Here is a 17,041-nt window from a genome sequence, read left to right as displayed (position 1 = left end):
GGCAGTGCCTCTGTTCCTCTGCTGCTGCCCTGATAGTGGAGCTGGGATCCCAAACCTGGGCCGGGGTCAGGTTAAATGAACATGCCCATTCCATCCCCTGCTCTGCTTCCACTGGGAGCATCTCCCACGACAAACCGTCCTTAAAAAATTACCATGAACAGTCCTGAGAGAAAATGCTCTCTGCAGAATGGCTTTTGTACCTCAGTGGTGTCAGTGCAGCTCTGGGCCTGCTCCAGTGCAAGAGTGAGCTCCCATGTGGGATCAGTAACCTGTCAAAGAGTGTGGGATCAATAACCTATCAAAGAGTGTGATTTATTCAGGGTACAGTGAGCATCTCTGGTTTGGGGAACCTAATTTTCTGTTCTGGCGTGCTTCATGTGCTGAGGTGTGAAGGAGAGGAGCTGGCTCTGGCTCTGCTCACCCCACAGCCCAGGTCCAGCTCACACTTCTATCTCTTTGTGCCTTTTTCTCTCTTTATCAGAAGTTCTGATGAAATCAATGGGACTTTCAGGAGAGAGAAATCCGAATCAGAAGTGCAGGAACCTGCAGTTTATTAGGTTTTTAATTAAACATGATGAACACATTTTAAATACCACAAAGGCCTGGGGCTGAGCTGCATCTAATGGAAACAGATTAAGTCACCCGTCCACACTTGGGTAGTTATTAATTCTGTTTATTTATGCATGCTTGCTGCAGGCAGGGCTTGCTGCTGCTCTGCTGCAGGTTATTGCACAGGGATGCTCTCCTGCATGGAGCTGTGCTCCTCATTAGCATTATGAGGACCCGCTGGGGTTTAATTGCAGCACCTTTGGAACTCGGGGCTGTGCCTTCCCGAGCTGGAGGAGATCTGGGTGAAGCAGAGCTTGAACTTTGTTTGCTGGGCAGTTCCTTCTGCTCCCCACTCTGCTCCATCCACGTTAAACTCTGCAGGAAGCTGCCAGGTGTTCCTGAGGAATTCTGTGAGTGCCCCTGTGCACAGCTGGCAGTGCCACCCCTGGCATCCCTGACTTCTGCCTTGTATCCTGGAATATTCTGCCTTTAAATGTTTTACATGGCTCTTGGTGCCGAGTGGTTGGGGTAAACAGCCTCCACTCAAACAAGCTCCTCTGTTTATGTGCAGGGCTGGTTAATCCTGGCTGCTGCTAAATCCTAATTGGCCGTGTACATCCATTTACAAGTTCATAAATTTTCGAATATCCACACCTGGCTTCAGCTTAAACTCGTTTATCAGAAAGCGCAAGTGGAGATGCTTCTGCCAGAAAGGACAAGAGACAGCAAACTCCTTCCCTAATGTGTTTGCAAGTGTTTGTAATCCAGTGTGGCAGGTCGAGGAATTACTTATGCAAAACCCACAGCCTTATTTGCTTGGCTTCTCTGCCTGGAATCATCCTCAAAGGTCTCATCCACCCTTTTTGGAGCGTGTGCTGGTGAAAACATTGTTCTCATGTTCTCCTTTGAAAGCAGAGCTGCTTACTGGGGCAAAAACACCATGGATTTTATTTACTGTTTATGTAGCAGCTACAGAAAATTCAGAGCCAGCTTGAAACGGGGCCTCTGGAATGGAGGAGTGGAAAGAAATCACAAAAGGGGTATTGGAAAAGCTGAGCTCACTCCTGCAGTGGGCTTGGAAGGTTGACACCAGTGACTGCTCAGTGTCATTGTTCTAAACACAGAAAATAAACAGTGAAATCCCACTAAATGAACATTTGCTGGGATTTACTGATGCAGCCACGTCTGCAAGTGTGTTAATCAGGAACAACTGAAACTTAGCTGAGCACTGAGATAACAAACCACCAGACTCAGATTGCTGTGGCGTTGTAGGAGCTGTGTTTTAAGAATAAATCAAATTTTAGTTTAAGAATAAATCAGATTTTAGTTTAGGTCTTGTCTGTGTCCTATTCTAAGAACTCAGAGTGGAAAAGAACCGTCAGCCCTCGCAGTCAAAAGTGACCAGTGAAGGATGAAATTATTCTGCTTGGGGGGAAAAGCTGTTATTTAAAGGTTGCATAAAATTATAGTTACTGAGTAGCTGGCAGGTGTACAAAATGCTGAGGTGCAGTACAGCTGGGAAATACAAGGTGTATACAGCCCAGGAAGGGGAATTTGGTTTAAACACAGGTTCCTGGATGAAAGATAACAATCTTTTGTTTGTGATTAACTTGCATCAGTCTTTGATCCAAGCCCTTGTTGAGAGGGATCAATACTGCACATACAGCACCGAGTTTATTGTCGAGTCCTTTTGGAAATAAGGCAGTGAATTAAAAATCAATTATACGTGCAGAAAAGTTTGTGTAGGGCAATCAATTCTGTCCTTTTAGTTTGCCAAAAGATTCCATTGTTTAACCAGCTGTGAAAAGGAATGAATTTTAAAGGCCTCCAGCAAATGAGGGAGCCCAAAGGGGCGGGGGGAGAGATTAAAAAAAAATTATTTCAGCATTTCATGTTCAGCAAAGGCTCTTGAGGGATAAATCCATAAATCCTGTCAGTGACCTTGGCTGCAGAGTGGGTGATTTCAGTGCTTTCCCTGATGTTGATCTTTGCCCAGCTGCCAGAGGAGCTGCTGTTTCCTCACCAATATCATTTTGGGGTTTGCTGAGCTGTGTGTGCTCCTTGATCTGCCGTCTCTCTGCCCTCATGTGGAATATTTTCATCTATTGAGCATTTACCTTGCTGCTGATCCCAAAATCACCAGCCCGGCCCCTTGGCCTGGCCAGGAGCTGTTTTGGGGTGGGATGGGAGAGAAACTCCAAATTCCAGCTCCAGAACAGCCCAAACCATCCTGGTGTGTTCCAGAGCAGGGTTTGCACTCAGGGTTTGCCCTCAGGAGTTCCTGGTGTATTTTCAGAGCAGGGTTTGCACTCAGGGTTTGCCCTCAGGAGTTCCTGGTGTATTTTCAGAGCAGGGTTTGCACTCAGGGTTTGCACTCAGGAGTTCCTGGTGTATTTCCAGAGCAGGGTTTGCACTCAGGAGTTCCTGGTGTATTTGTGTATTTTCCAGGGCAGGGTTTGCATTCAGGGTTTGCACTCAGGAATTCCTGGTGTATTTTCCAGAGCAGGGTTTGCACTCAGGAGTTCCTGGTGTGTTCCAGAGCAGGGTTTGCACTCAGGGTTTGCACTCAGGAGTTCCTGGTGTATTTTCCAGAGCAGGGTTTGCACTCAGGAGTTCCTGGTGTATTTTCCAGGGCAGGGTTTGCACTCAGGAGTTCCTGGTGTATTTTCAGAGCAGGGTTTGCACTCAGGGTTTGCACTCAGGAGTTCCTGGTGTATTTTCAGAGCAGGGTTTGCACTCCCAGCCCCTGAGCTCCCCGTTGCCAAGGGGAGGGATGTGCTGCCTGCAGGATTAACAAACACCACAGAGCTTGCTTGTCAGAATTTTCCAGCTCATTTTCAAGGGCATCTCTAAAATGGAGCTGCCTGGCTCTCTCCATCATCCCTGGGTGTGCATTTCCAGATGGGAGCCAGTGCTGGGGGATGTGGGGGCTGCATTGGTTCTCCCTCAGGGCACAGGGGTGGTTTGATAAACAGAGAGGGCCCAAGGAGCTGTGGTTGCTCAGCGGCAGCAGGGGCAGTTTGGTGTCCGTGGGTCTGTCCCAGCCCAAGAGCAGAGCTCTGTGCTGGGTTCAGAGCCCTGTCCTGGGCACAGAGCCCTGTCCTGGGCACAGAACAGCCCCAGCTCCTGCCGGGCCCAGCCCAGCCTGCAGCACCCTGACCTTTTATCCCCATTTGATGTGCCCAGGGACAGATCTGCAGTCTGGGTTATATTTACCCTCCTGCTGTATCCTGTGCTGCTCCAGAAGGAAACTGAGTCATGGCACGCTGGGGAGTGCAGGGATCATCTCAGGGGGGATTTTCTGAGCTCGGTGCTTCTGGCACGGCAGGACTGAGGGAGGGGCAGTAACTCACCTCTGGTCCTTGTGGTGAAAGTGCAATTGAAATACATAATAAATAATGAAGTGCTTTGGTATTTTTCTGGGTTTAGTGTGTGATAGAAATCTGCAGCTTCTTTCCAAGTGATTTTGGCTTAGATGCTTTTACCTATATCAACCTGGACTCCTTTTCAACTGCTTATGTTGGAATTACACTTTATTAAACTGACAGAGCCCAGGAATGGATTAGTTGACGTGGCAAATGTCTGTTTTATTTTGGAGGAGTTGTTTGCTGTCTGCATGGCAATTTGCTGTTCCTAACAAGATTGCTTTACAAACACAGGAGCCCCAACCCCTAAAACAAAGTGAGTGCAGACAGATGACAGGGTTGTCTGCAACCTGACAAGATGATATTTGATTTTTGAATTTTTTCCCTGCTAGTTTGGGTCTCTGTCTGAGTCTTGGCTTTGATTCTTGGTTTGAACACAGAGCCTGACAGCCCCAAACCCCCAGAATTCCTGAATGTCACTGCATCCTCTGTGTTCTGCCCAACAGCTTAGCTGGGAATTATTTAGTCTGGCCCAGTGGCCATTGCAGCAGCAAATGACAAAATGCTCTTCAAATGGGTGTAGTGACATAATTCCTATTGAAGAAGTGTTGATTACTGTCACAATGTGGATGCTCTGTGTGCTTTAGTGCTCAGGGCTTATCTTTCTTGCACAACATAAGCAGTATGAATGCCAAAATACACCTCATTTGCAAGTGCTGTTTGCATGATAAATTTTATTTTTCTAATCTCCCCTATCAACAGAACCAATTTTTTTTTAATCTTTCCGATGACATAAAAATGCATTTTAATGAAGCAAATTACCAAGCTTTGTCTCCTCGGTGCACGAGCGGGGCGGCCACGTTCAATTAGGCTGAGAAATGATCATTTGTTCATTGCAGGCTGTAGCAGAGCCCCTGCTCAGCCACATCCATCACCAGTTGCTCAGCTCGTGTTCCTTAAATCACTTGCCATCCTGTCGGGGCTGGGAATCCTCCACGGGAGCCATTATTTAATTGGAGTTTGTAAAGGTGTCACTTGTTTGATAATAGGCTGCTTCTGTAGTGGATGAATGGGGACTAAATATTCATCATTTGGTGCATCCATCCCAGATCCCTAATGAGTTACAGGGGTGGCAGTGCCAGCAGAGCTGGTGGTGCTGCCATGGAAGGGATTGGGCAGCAGTGAGGATGCTGATGGTGCCATGGAAGGGGTTGGGCACACTGAGGATGCTGATGGTGCCATGGAAGGGCAGTGAGGATGCTGATGGTGCCATGGAAGGGACTGGGCAGCAGTGAGGATGCTGATGGTGCCATGGAAGGGCAGTGAGGATGCTGATGGTGCCATGGAAGGGGTTGGGCACACTGAGGATGCTGATGGTGCCATGGAAGGGCAGTGAGGATGCTGGTGCTGCCATGGAAGGGACTGGGCAGCAGTGAGGATGCAGGGGAGCTCTCACCCTGCAGTGGGAAGGGCAGAGGGAGGTGGGCACTGGGGGGCTCCCAGGGAATGGCACTGCCTGAGGCTCAGGGAGGGACTGTGGGGTGTCCTGGGCAGGGTGAGAGTGGGATCAATGCTGCTGTGGGATTCCAGCTCGGGGTGTCCCAGGATTCTGTGAGTTCTGCTGGGGCTGCAGAGCCTTCCTTTGTGAGCCTGGCCCCACATTGCCTTGCCTTGGGCTTGCAAGGAAACTCAAATTTGGAGTGGAAATGCCCCTGGAAGGACATTGGGGTCCATCCCTGGCCATGGAGGAGCCTCACCCTGAGCTGTGGCTGGCCCAGAGCAGCTGCTGGAGCACCAGCTCCTGTCTGCTCGTGGGGAGCTGCCCTGTGCCCTGTGCTGTGCCCTGTGCTGTCCCTGTGCCCTGTGCTGTCCCCCTGCTGTCCCCCTGCTGTCCCCCTGTGCCCTGTGCTGTGCCCTGTGCTGTCCCCGTGCCCTGTGCTGTCCCCCTGCTGTCCCTGTCCCACAGGTGTTAGCTGCACCCAGGAGGCTGCCGTTCAAATCTGCTGCTCTGCCCAGTGCTGTTTTTGCACTTTGTGCCTCGTGGCTGTGCCTGTTTTGTGGTGAGGGTTTGTGGTTGTGTTTCAGCTCTCACAGCACCTCCCCTGCTCCCCCTGAGCTCAATCCACCCTGGGTTTCCCCAGCCTTTTGTTGCTGTGGCCCTGCTGTCCCTCTGGCTGCATCCTCAGATTTATTTGGCTTTTAGGCTGTGGGGAGATTGATCAGCCAGGCCTTATGCATTTAGAGGAGCTGATAAATGGCCCAGCAGCACATTCCCCTCCACTGCTCTGGAATAACTTCAGCCCTCAAATCAAACATCCCATTTGCCACAAATTGGGGAAGGCAAAGAGGGCACCTCTGCTTTATTAGGGTGCATATTTCATTTATCTCTTATGGGAGGCCCTGTCCAGTTCTACGTGTCTGGGGAGGCAATTGCACAGCCTCAGCGCCCTCCCCCTGCCCCTCACAATATCCTCCTTCAAGGTTTCCTTTGCAGCCTTCACCTTTGTTACAGCTGCGTTTCTGTCCTTCATTTTCAAATCTTTAATAATTTCCTCTCTCATTTGTGGTCCCTTTTCCCCACTGGCCCCATTCTCCCCCTCACTGAGGATGTGTCCCTCAGCCTGGGATTTGATTTTGCCATCCCCAGTATTTCACTCATGGAGCTTTGCATGCTCAGGTGTCTCTGCATCCGCTGCAGCCAGGCTTGCTCTGAGAGGAATTCAGGGAGTTTCCAGTGTGTGGAAACCTGGTGTCATTTTGGCAAGGGTCAAACCCTGGAATTTGTATCTGAGTGCCTGAATTCCACCCTGGGCATGGCTGCAGTCTCAGCCCCTCTGTTAATGATTTACCTGGGAGGGCACTCCAGAAATAGCTGCCTCTGAGAGGGATAATCCCATTTTCTCTCATTATTCTTGGATTTGTTCATTGCTCCAAAGTCTGGGGGCTCTTGAAGTGCTTTTATTTGTTTCCTTCTGCCATTTGCATAGAAATCCCTGTTTGACTGCAGAAACTGTCTCCAGAATAATTGACAATAATGGTTGGAGTCCCAAGGGAAGAACATTTCTGTAGTAGGGAACTTCACTGGAAATGCTGTGTGAGCCTTGAAGGATGACACAGGATATTTCAGGTAGTCCTTGAAAGGGAACATGTCCAGCTCTTTCTGTTCACTTGCTCTTTGGTTTTGAGGTACAAGAAGGCTTTTTTTATACCAGCGTTTTAACAGCAGCTTAAAATAACAACCAGAAATGAACGTCATTGTTGAAAAGGCAATCTGGAGTATAATCAAAAGCTTTCTGTTGTCTCTTGTCAGCAGCACATTGTTTTGCTTTTCTGGGTCACAAATGTGCCAGACCTTTGTCCTGTTTAACTCTTAAAAGGCACTTTTAAAAAATCATTTATGTAAAAAACACACTCAAATCACTTTAGCTCTGTTAGCAGCACTGAGCTGTCGATAGCAGGAGACAGAGGATGCTGGATAAACAAAAAGCTCTTTTTGGGCAGGCCCAGGACTTGCTGCTGCCTTTGGAGGGTCCTCCTGCCCTCACCTCTCTGTGCCTTGGTTTGGGAAGGGGCAGAGAAGAGGAAACTGCAAACTGAGCAGCCTTAAACGAGAGGGGCTTCATCTCTGCCTCCTCTTCATCCCTGCTGAAGTGTGGGACCATTAGTGAGCTCAGCAGGGCTGGAATGCCTGCAGTAATGCAGGAGCTGTTCTGCCCTCAGTGGAGGCTGTTTAACAACAGCCCTTCCAGGGCTGCAGGAAAGCAAAGTCAGGTTTCATTGCTGCTGCTGCTTTAATGCCCAGGGCAGGGTTTGATCCCAGCATCAGCTGCTGCTGCAGCTCTGCCTGGGCTGGGCTGGCCTCAGGTTTCGGGTTTTATCTCCTTTAGGGGATCACATGGCTGCTGCCATGCTGTGGGATCTGAGGGATCTCTGTGGGATCTGAGGGATCTCTGTGGGATCTCTGCCTCCCACAGCTCACAGCAGTCAGCAGTGGAGCAGGGGCAGGTGTTCCTCACAGGAGCCTTTGGGGTTGGGTTTACAGCCATGCCTGAGCAGGGGTGGGGAGGCACAGGGACCAGTCTGGTGGTGCAGCCCCTTGGCTGTTTGTTGGCAGCTCTCGTCCATCTGTCTGTCTGTGCATACATCCATCCATCCCTGCATCCATCCCTGTGTCCATCCCTGCATCCCTCCTGCTCAGGTTGCCTGGCAACCTGGCCTGGTGCCTCCCAGCACCGGGGATGATTTATTGGGGATGATTTATGGTGGGGCTTTTAACAGGAGGGGCCTGGGGCTGAGGGCTTGGGAGCATTTGATCCCAGAGCTGATAATCAGGGTGCAATTAGGGCAAACAGAAAGGCTCCTCGTTTAGACACAATTGATTTTTAAAATTTATTTATTTTATTTTGGTTTTTTTGCTGTTTTGTTTTCTCTTTCCCATCGGGCCTCCCCCAGACACAGGTACAGCACAGAGTGGGAATTAAAGCTTTGCCTGGCGCTTGGGGTGAACCTGTAATCTTTCTCTTTGTAAAAATAGCTCTGGTTAAAATCCTGATGGGAAAATACAGCTGGGGTCAGCACAAAAGGTTAGCAACACCCTGACAGCTCCAGGCCCGGGCTGAAGGAAGAGCTGAATTCTCCTGCAGCTCTGGAGATGTCTGAGAGCTCTTGTGTCACCTTCAATATCGTGTTGCCTTTCATGCAGACTCCTGCATTGATCCCTGGCATTAACAGAGCAGGGGAAGGGGAGTTTGTGAACTGGCATTTAGGGGTGGTTCATGCTGTGGTCCCAGGGACAACCCCTGAAACATCCCCTTGAATGAGGTAACTGGGGCAGCCTTGGGCACCCCAGCTGAGCTCTGCTGCCTGGAGCCCTGTCCCAGCCTGGCTGTGAGGAGGGCTGGGCAATCCCTGCAGAGCATGTTGACAAGAGCATTTCTGTGTGCCTGAGAGGCAAAGAGAAGGAAAAGGATGATGAATCCACTCTGACCTCCTGAATGGCAATATAAATACTTTATTGAAAATCCTAAATAAATGTGTTTGTAACCAGTAATCCTGCTCTGCATGCAATCTCATTTAGCCAACTGGGTATGCAAATGTGCTATTAATGTGTTTGCATCCAGTATAAATACACAAATCTAATCTGTTTATATGTGTCATTTACACACAGCTGTGCTCACGCTCACTTAATACCAATATTTCCAGCCAGGCAGAGGTACCATGGGAGCTCCATTGTTCCCAACAAAAGCAGCTCCGTGCAAGGGGGGTCATTATCGTGCAGGATCTGCTGGCATCCCCTGAGGGAGCTGTTCCTGCCTGGCTGTGGCTGCTGGGGGCACCCGCAGGGCTCTGGGCTCCGTCCCCACACTGGGGCCAGGCTCTCCTTGCTCAGGAGGATTTCTCAGCAAGACAAAGCGATGCAGTCGGGAGGCAGAGAGCAAATTGCTGGGCACCTTGAAGGCTTTCAGCTGATGTATTCCTTGTCAGTTTGTTTAGAGAGGACACTTGATCTCCTGGGCAGATGGCCTGGGGAGTGTGGGGTTGGTGTCACGTGTGGGTGACCAGGGCTGCGCTCTGCACGGGGCTTTGCATTTCCAGTGGCAGCATCCCTGCCTTGTCCTGCAGGCTGGGATCTAATGAATGCCACCAAAACATTCTGGTTTTCTGTGTCTGTGCGTGAGAGAACCACATTTTAAACATGAGTTTAAACATTGATTTTATTTTCAAATATCTCTAAATGTGCTGCACGCTGAACAGAAGTTTTGCAGCTTGTGAAGATCAAGAAGTAAAGGTCCTTTCATGTATTTACTGTTTATCTGCTGTTAATGGAAACCTCATAAATTTTCCTACCATATTTATTATGAAACTTTAAAATGCATATTAAATATGGAAGGTAGTGACAACTTCCATTGGCATCTGCCTGGACAGCTTGGCCTTTCCAGACATGCACTAAACTTACTGCTTTCATAACAGCAAAATCTCCCATTTTATTTGCTTAGAATTAAGGAAAAGGTTGAGAGAAGAACTTACTGTTCTTGGACATAGTCTAAAGAGGTGATTTGATTTTGTTTTTTATTAGAAAGATTGAGAAATAAAATCCTCATTTCCTGGATTGAGAAAGATCAGGAGAGGCCCTGTGTGTAAATGTTTTGCATTACACAATGCTCTTCACTCATTAACCAGGTGGAAATCATAGGGAGGGAATGAAGCAGCACATGGAATTTCTTAGAGAAAACAATGAGCTCTGAACTGGATTGCAGCACCACGTCAGAAGGGACACGTTGATGAATCTGCAGGTTCATCAGAGCTGTGCTGCCTTTCTGAAGGTTTCAGGTGGAAATCTTCAGCTGGAAGTTGACTGAGCACGTTGGTGGTTGTTTTTGCAGGGGATGTTCCTGGTGCACCCTTCCAGCAGCAGCTTTCTTTGGGGTTTTTGGGGTGGAGGAGCACACAGGGTTTGCAGCAGGCAGCTCCTCCTGCCAGGCTGGATGATGGGGATGATGGAAACCCTGACGCAGGAGCTCAGGCTGGCACTGCCAGCCCCGTGCCAAACGTGCCAGCTGAGCTCTGCCAGGCACAGAGTGGCTCTGTGGGTCCTGTCAGGAGGGGTGAAACAGGGGGACCTGCAGGGCTCTGTGGATCTTTCAGGAGGTTTGTTCCTCAGGGTGAAACAGGGGCCTGCAAGGCTCTGTGGGTCCTGTTTGTTCCTCAGGGTGAAACAGGGGCCTGCAAGGCTCTGTGGGTCCTGTTTGTTCCTCAGGGTGAAACAGGGGCCTGCAAGGTTCTGGGGGTCCTGTTTGTTCCTCAGGATGAAACAGGGTCCTGCAAGGTTCTGGGGGTCCTGTTTGTTCCTCAGGATGAAACAGGGACCTGCAAGGCTCTGTGGATATTTCAGGAGGTTTGTTCCTCAGGGTGAAACAGGGGCCTGCAGGGCTCTGTGGGTCCTGTTTGCTCCTCAGGATGAAACAGGGGCCTGCAGGGCTCTGTGGGTCCTGTTTGCTCCTCAGGATGAAACAGGGGCCTGCAAGGCTCTGTGGATATTTCAGGAGGTTTGTTCCTCAGGGTGAAACAGGGGCCTGCAGGGTTCTGGGGGTCCTGTTTGTTCCTCAGGATGAAACAGGGTCCTGCAAGGTTCTGGGGGTCCTGTTTGTTCCTCAGGATGAAACAGGGGACCTGCAGGCAGACATTAACACGCTTGTTCCTTGTTCTGCCCTGGTTATTTATAGCTCCTGTGACACGCAGGATGCTGCAGCATCTGATGCATTTCATCAAATTATCAAATGGCAGGAGGAGGCCTCGTGCTGGGGCTGGGCAATAGCCATGGAAACCACCCCATAAAACTGAGCTGTGTCTGTCAGCACTGGCTGCCCCACAGGCCCTGGGATTTCCTGAAGCTGCTTCATTACCCACAGCACTTCGTTAATTGTGGCACAGTTTGTCTTCAGTGAGCGGCACAAACAATAATGCTGACAGAATCCTGTCATAAGCAATCTTTTAAAGTTAAACAGAAGTGCTGAAATTGAAATGTTTGTCCTAAAAATCCAAATTATGTACTTGTGAAAATGAAACCATTGTGCTCCAGAGCCACTTCTTACCCAAACTTATCCATGGGCCTGAGCTCAGCCTGTGTGTGAGGCTATTTTAGCTTGGCAGCTGTCGCTCTCAGATGCCTCCTGTGAGCAGTGCAGCATCTCCTGCAGCACTGGTGCATGTCATCTGTGCAGGGCAGAGCAGATTCAGTCAGTGTCAGGCACTCTGCTTTGTGGGAGCAACAGGTCATCTCTGAGCTGGTGTGCAGCTATTTCATTCTGCTTTGTTTAAAGCTGTTTTTAGGTCTGTGTTGGGCTTGACTTGGAGAAAGGTCCTGTTCTTGCTGCAGGGAGAATGGGCCATGATGCCTGAACTAATGGAAGTCTAGAATAGGAAGGAAAATCTGAAAATGGTTTTTAAAAAGTATTATTAAACTCTAGAATTTCTGAGTTTCTGAAATTATTTTTGGTGTGCTTTGTTGTTATTTGTATATTAAGAAGCGTCTCTCCCTTGCCTTTCCAAGGGGCACAAAGCTCCTTTAGAGCTGGGTATCTCTCAGTGGCCCAGGGGTAGTTCTGTACTCAATAAAGGTGATTAACAGCAGAATTGGCCAGAAGGATTGACTCCATTCCTATGTGGAAATTTGGAGCAGCATTCAAGGTCCGTCTAATTCTGTAATTCTGATGGGCTCTGTGCTAGGCTTGCATTTCCAGAAGGGACTTCTGGCATCCCATGGGGTCAAGGGAAAACAGTTTGTCACAGGGTTTATTAATAAGAGCCGAATCACAACACAACCCAAATATAACATAGTTTGGTTAAAAGGAATCTTAAAAAATATTTCAATGGCTGCCTAAGAATTCAAGTGCACCATAGTAAGTCTCAGGCAAAATAAGGAATAGGAATTGGGTGTTCTCATTGTAAGCAGTGCCTGCCTTTCCACGTTTCCCCATTTAGCTGTTGAGTTCCTGCAGACAGGAATTGCACTGCTCTCTGGGATGCTGGGAGTGGTGTTGGGCTGTGTTTGTCACTGCTGCTGCCACCCTCTCTTGCCCAGAGCAAGAGGCTTGTGGTGCCAGGGGAGTGACCCAGCACCCACCCCAGCATAATGGCAATTCCTTGGGAAGCTTCACCTGGTAAAACTGAGAGTGTGAGTGCACTGGGGACCAGCCGTGGCACTCAGCATCCTGCTCTGCACGTACCTGGGTGACTTGTGCCTGTGTGTGGGGGCAGACAGTAAAACCTGCCGTGGCTGGGAGCTGGGGCACCCCTGAACGCTTCACTGCGGGTGCTGCGTGGGCTGTCGGGAAGGAGCAGGTGGGGATGAGTAAATCTCACACTGTAATCTCCAAGCCTTTACAAGCGCTGCTTAATTCCCGTCTCCGTGGCCCCGGGCACGTTCTTGGCGAACTCTGCAGTCGTGCTGGTTCTGAGGGTCAGGGTTAGGTGAGGATAGATCCCCGTGTGAGCAGACCTGCAGGATCCTGGAGGCTGCAGAGAGGCTCTTTCCTGGGCTGGGAACTGAGAGCTCAGTTTGAGCAGAGAATTCACCTTTTTGGGAGTCCTAGTGCCCTTTATGGAAGCCTCTGATCCCTGCCCACCTCCTTCCAGCAGATGTTTGCAAAAAGATGTGATCCAAAATACATTAAGCCAACTTGAGGCGCATTTCTCTCTAGGGGATTTAAAAATCTCATCTCCCTCCCTTCCCTGGAATAGCAGGGCCCATGTACTCAGCATCCATTATCTTTTTTGCAGACAGAATTTGTTATTTACCCGTTGTTTATAGCCGTACACAGTGTTTATAGCAAAGGAAAATGCCTTTTATTTTTTTGCTTGTTTCTTTTTAGGGAATTATGAATTCTCATTTCCCTCCTTTCCCTGGAATAGTAGGGCCCGCATACTCACCATCCCCTATCGGTTTTGCAGGCAGAAATTTCCTATTTGCTTGTTGTTTATACCCGCGTACGGTGTTGATAGGAAAGGAAAAAGCCTTTTTATTTCGGTGTTTACAGAGAAGGAAGCAGTCCTTCTCTAGACTAGAGAGAGGCACTTTGTCCAGCCTTACATGGCTGCTGGCTCCTGTGGGGATGTGCTGGGGCCGGGAGAGGCCGCGGGCAGGGCCGGAGCCCCCCGGCCGCGGCTGGACCGGGGAAGGGGCCGGGGGAGAGAGAGGACGAGAAGGAAGGAGAGGGGACGAGCGGCAGCGAGCCGGGAGCGGGGCCGCGGCCGCTCGGCGCTGGCAGCTGCCGGGGCCGGGGCCGGGCGGCGGCCGCTGCCGGGGCTGCCGGGGGCGGTGTCGGGGCCGAGCCCGGCGGGCGGAGGAGGCGGCGGCGGTGCCGGGCCCGGGGCTGAGGGGGGCCGGCGATCCAGGCCGCCTTTTGCGGCGCGCCCCGCGGAGCCGCCCGCCCAGCCCCGCCGCCATCACACGTTGGGCGCCGCCGCCTCCGCCCGGCCCTGCGCGGCTGCTCCGGGGCTCGGCTCCGCTCCGCGCCCGGCCCCGCCGCCGGCCCCGGCCCGAGCGAGCCCCGCCGAGGAACGCGGGGGCTGCGAGCCTTTAACCCCTGCGGCACCTGCCCCGAGCCCCGCGCCGCGCTCTGCCCGCGCTGCCCGGCCGCGGCTCCGGCGGAGCTCCGAGCGAGCGGCCCCGGCTCCGAGCGGCCCCAGCTCCGGCCCCGGCGGAGCTCCGAGCGCCGAACTTGCCGGCGGAAGGAGGGAATGCGGCTGGGGATTTTCCGTGTCTTTCCCGAGCCCTTTCCCCCGTTCGCAGCCCTGTAGGTGCGTTCGCTTCCCCGGGCTCCCGGCGCCGATTCACCGCCGCCGTTTGGGGGATTTTTTAATTTTTTTTTTTTTAACATTTTTTTTTTGCTGCTGCTGACACGCTGTTTTTGTTATCTTTTATCACAGAAACGGTTTATTAAGGGGTTGAGGCAGTACGGCAAGAACTTCTTCAGAATCCGAAAGGAGTTGCTTCCCAATAAGGAGACCGTAAGTACATTTGGACTTTATGTAATTGGCTTTTTCTCTCGCTGCTTCGCTGTTTGATCTTGCGAAACTCTTTCCTTTTTACCCCGAATTCTCCTCAGATAAACGGAAGAGAAATCCTCGGCCAGCCAAGGCAGCTGCCGGTTTTTAGTGCAGTTTTTAGGTCTTGGGCTGTGAAAGATGTTACATAAAATAATCGTCATGGCTGGACGGAGCCACTGAGCCTGGCTGAAGTGTATTTATGGAGAGCGAATCTAATTTTAAATTCTGACATTACGGCGCGATAATACATTTTGTGTCACCCGGTGGGGGCTCGAGTGGCATCGGGTAAATAGAGAAAACCCAAACCAAAGCAGCATCGATGGGATCGGGGTCTGCTGTGACCCGCACCGTGCAGGCTCTGCTTAACCCTTCCCCACCTGGATCCGCGTCCCGGTGTTCTTTAGGGTTATGTAACCCTGTCCTGCACCCCAAACCCTGCCCGGGGGATTGGGAGCCTTGGGAAGCCGCGCTCCCTTTGCCATTTGCCCCAAAGAGCCTCGGGCTCTGTCCTGCAGGTGCCCTCCAGCCTTTGGGAAGTGCTTTCGCTTTTGTGCCGGGTTTAGCAGGGAGGCGGCTCCGTGCAAATGGAGCTGGGCTGTTTTCTCTCAGCGTGTCAGGGATTTGGAGCGTCACGGAGCGCTCAGACTTGTGTAGGTGTGCAGGCTGGATGTGCGCTGGGGGAGAGCGTGGCTGTAATGATATTTAAAAAGCTCTCAGTTTCTGTGGGATGGCTCCATTCTCCTCCCCGAGGTGCCTGTGAGACAGTGCTGTGATAACACAAATCTCTGGGTGGTAAATAGTAACACTGTGTGAGTTAAAAAGGAAGGGGAGGATGAGACAATTACGAGTTCGCTCATCCTGCTGAGAAAGGAAACTCAGATTACTGCTCCAGTCCTGGTGGACTCGAGCATCCTGTTGGATTTTGAGGTGTGGAGGCCTGGAAAGGTGACAGCTGGGAGGGAATGCTGGGATAGTGTGGATCTTATCAGCATCCTACAAACCTACACACACCGTGCCTTTCCTCTTTCCTCTAGAATATCTCCCAGAATGGATCTAGAACAAATCAGTGTTTGCTTTTAGAAATGAATTCTGCTGATGGTAAAGTTGCTGAGGGGCAAAAGTGCTCTTCTGAGTTTGAATTATGGCAGCTCTGAAGTATATTGTGTCTTTATAAATTGAAATGTATATTTTAAATATGAAATGTATTTGTTTGGGTTTTTTTGTGATGGAGAAAAACATTTTGCAGGGAGGAGGTAAAAAAAGCCCTGAAAAATGGAGAGTTTGGGGCAGGTGCCTGCCCTTGTTTGCTGCTTAACTTCTTGCATTGGAGCTTGGATATCAGCCTTGGGGTTTCTGTAAAAGTTTTGCAAGTGGTGTTAAAGCTCACAGAAGCTCTCGTTTTTCAAGTGTTATATTTTTGTTTCATTAGGTGTAATTTTTTACTACAGAGAAGACTAAATATTAAGTCTGAGCTGTGGGAAGTATCAGTGGATGGGTTTGGGCTCAGGGGTTTTTTTAGCCCCTGTGGTAACTGATCTACAAATAACCTTTGACCCACCACGGGTTGTTTATAATCTCTGCTTCCTATTTTTGCCCACAGGCCTCACTTCTGCTTTCTTTAATTCCCAATCTTTTCCAGCCAGAATTTACAGCCCTTCTGCTGTAGGAAGAGATTGCAGCATAAAGGCTGCAGTAAATATTTGACTGTACAGTTTTTCTTCTGTTCCTTAAAGTGGAATAATGAGTAATGTAAATGACAAGGCTGTGGGATTAATCTGTCTGCATTTTTTCATCACCAGAATAATTTCAGATACTTTGTGTGCCATTTTTCTGTTGCAGTGTGAAGTAACGCTGTAGCAATTCCAGAAACACCAGAAAAAGGCTTTATTCTCTGTTCAGCCTCCATATTAACATCAGTGAAACGCTAAAAAGTTGTTTAATGGATACTAATGGATAATGAATAACTAATAAAACTGTAAAAAGTTGTTAAATGGATACTAAAGCAACTTCCAGGTGCTTAAAGATGTGTCAGGGGCACTTTTGCAGTTACTTGTCCCAATGGCTCTTGGACATCTGATTTATTCAATTTTCCTCCTGGTCACTGAAGGTCTGGGGAGGGGATCCAGGGGGTTTGGCTCTGCAATCCCCACTAAAAGTTAAATCTCCTCATTACCATGATTTCTGTAAATTTGTCCTTTCCTAGACCCTTCACTGGGGGAAATTCTTCCTGAACCTGGAAACAGTGGGAGAAAAGGAATGCAACAGAAGCAGGGAATTCTTGTAGAGACCAGGCCTGTTTCATGTTATTCCATGTCAAACCAAGCTGAGGCTGCTGTGCAGGAAATGAGGATGTGAACATGACACTGGATTTCTTGTGGGCTCTGGGAAGGTGTAGCGTGGTGAGATGAGAATCAGGCCGTGCTGTGCTGAGCTCTCACAATGTGCTGAGGAATGTCCTATTTCAGTTGTGCCTTGGCTTTCCCCCTCCACAGTCAGTGTGCAATACCTTCTGAGAAAACCCTGTGTTTATCAATGTGTGTTTTAACTAGTTTAACATCATTTTTCAGCCATTTTTAATT

At 49.8% G+C, this 17,041-nt stretch overlaps 1 protein-coding gene across 5 annotated transcripts in view; it reads left to right on the top strand.

Annotated features, from left to right (window-relative positions):
- RERE (arginine-glutamic acid dipeptide repeats) overlaps positions 1–17,041 on the top strand; it is a 164,126-nt gene that overhangs the window by 109,799 nt on the left and 37,286 nt on the right. For all 5 annotated transcript variants that reach the window (XM_074558725.1, XM_074558722.1, XM_074558724.1 and 2 more), the window contains one exon: positions 14,343–14,423. In XM_074558725.1, the coding sequence (XP_074414826.1) occupies positions 14,343–14,423 (81 nt within the window). The remainder of the gene's footprint in view (positions 1–14,342; positions 14,424–17,041) is intronic.

Source organism: Zonotrichia albicollis, chromosome 25, assembly GCF_047830755.1.
Source record: "Zonotrichia albicollis isolate bZonAlb1 chromosome 25, bZonAlb1.hap1, whole genome shotgun sequence".
Taxonomy (NCBI): Eukaryota; Metazoa; Chordata; class Aves; order Passeriformes; family Passerellidae; genus Zonotrichia; species Zonotrichia albicollis.
Note: the sequence above shows the minus strand (reverse complement) of the source record. Positions and strands in the feature narration are given on the sequence as shown.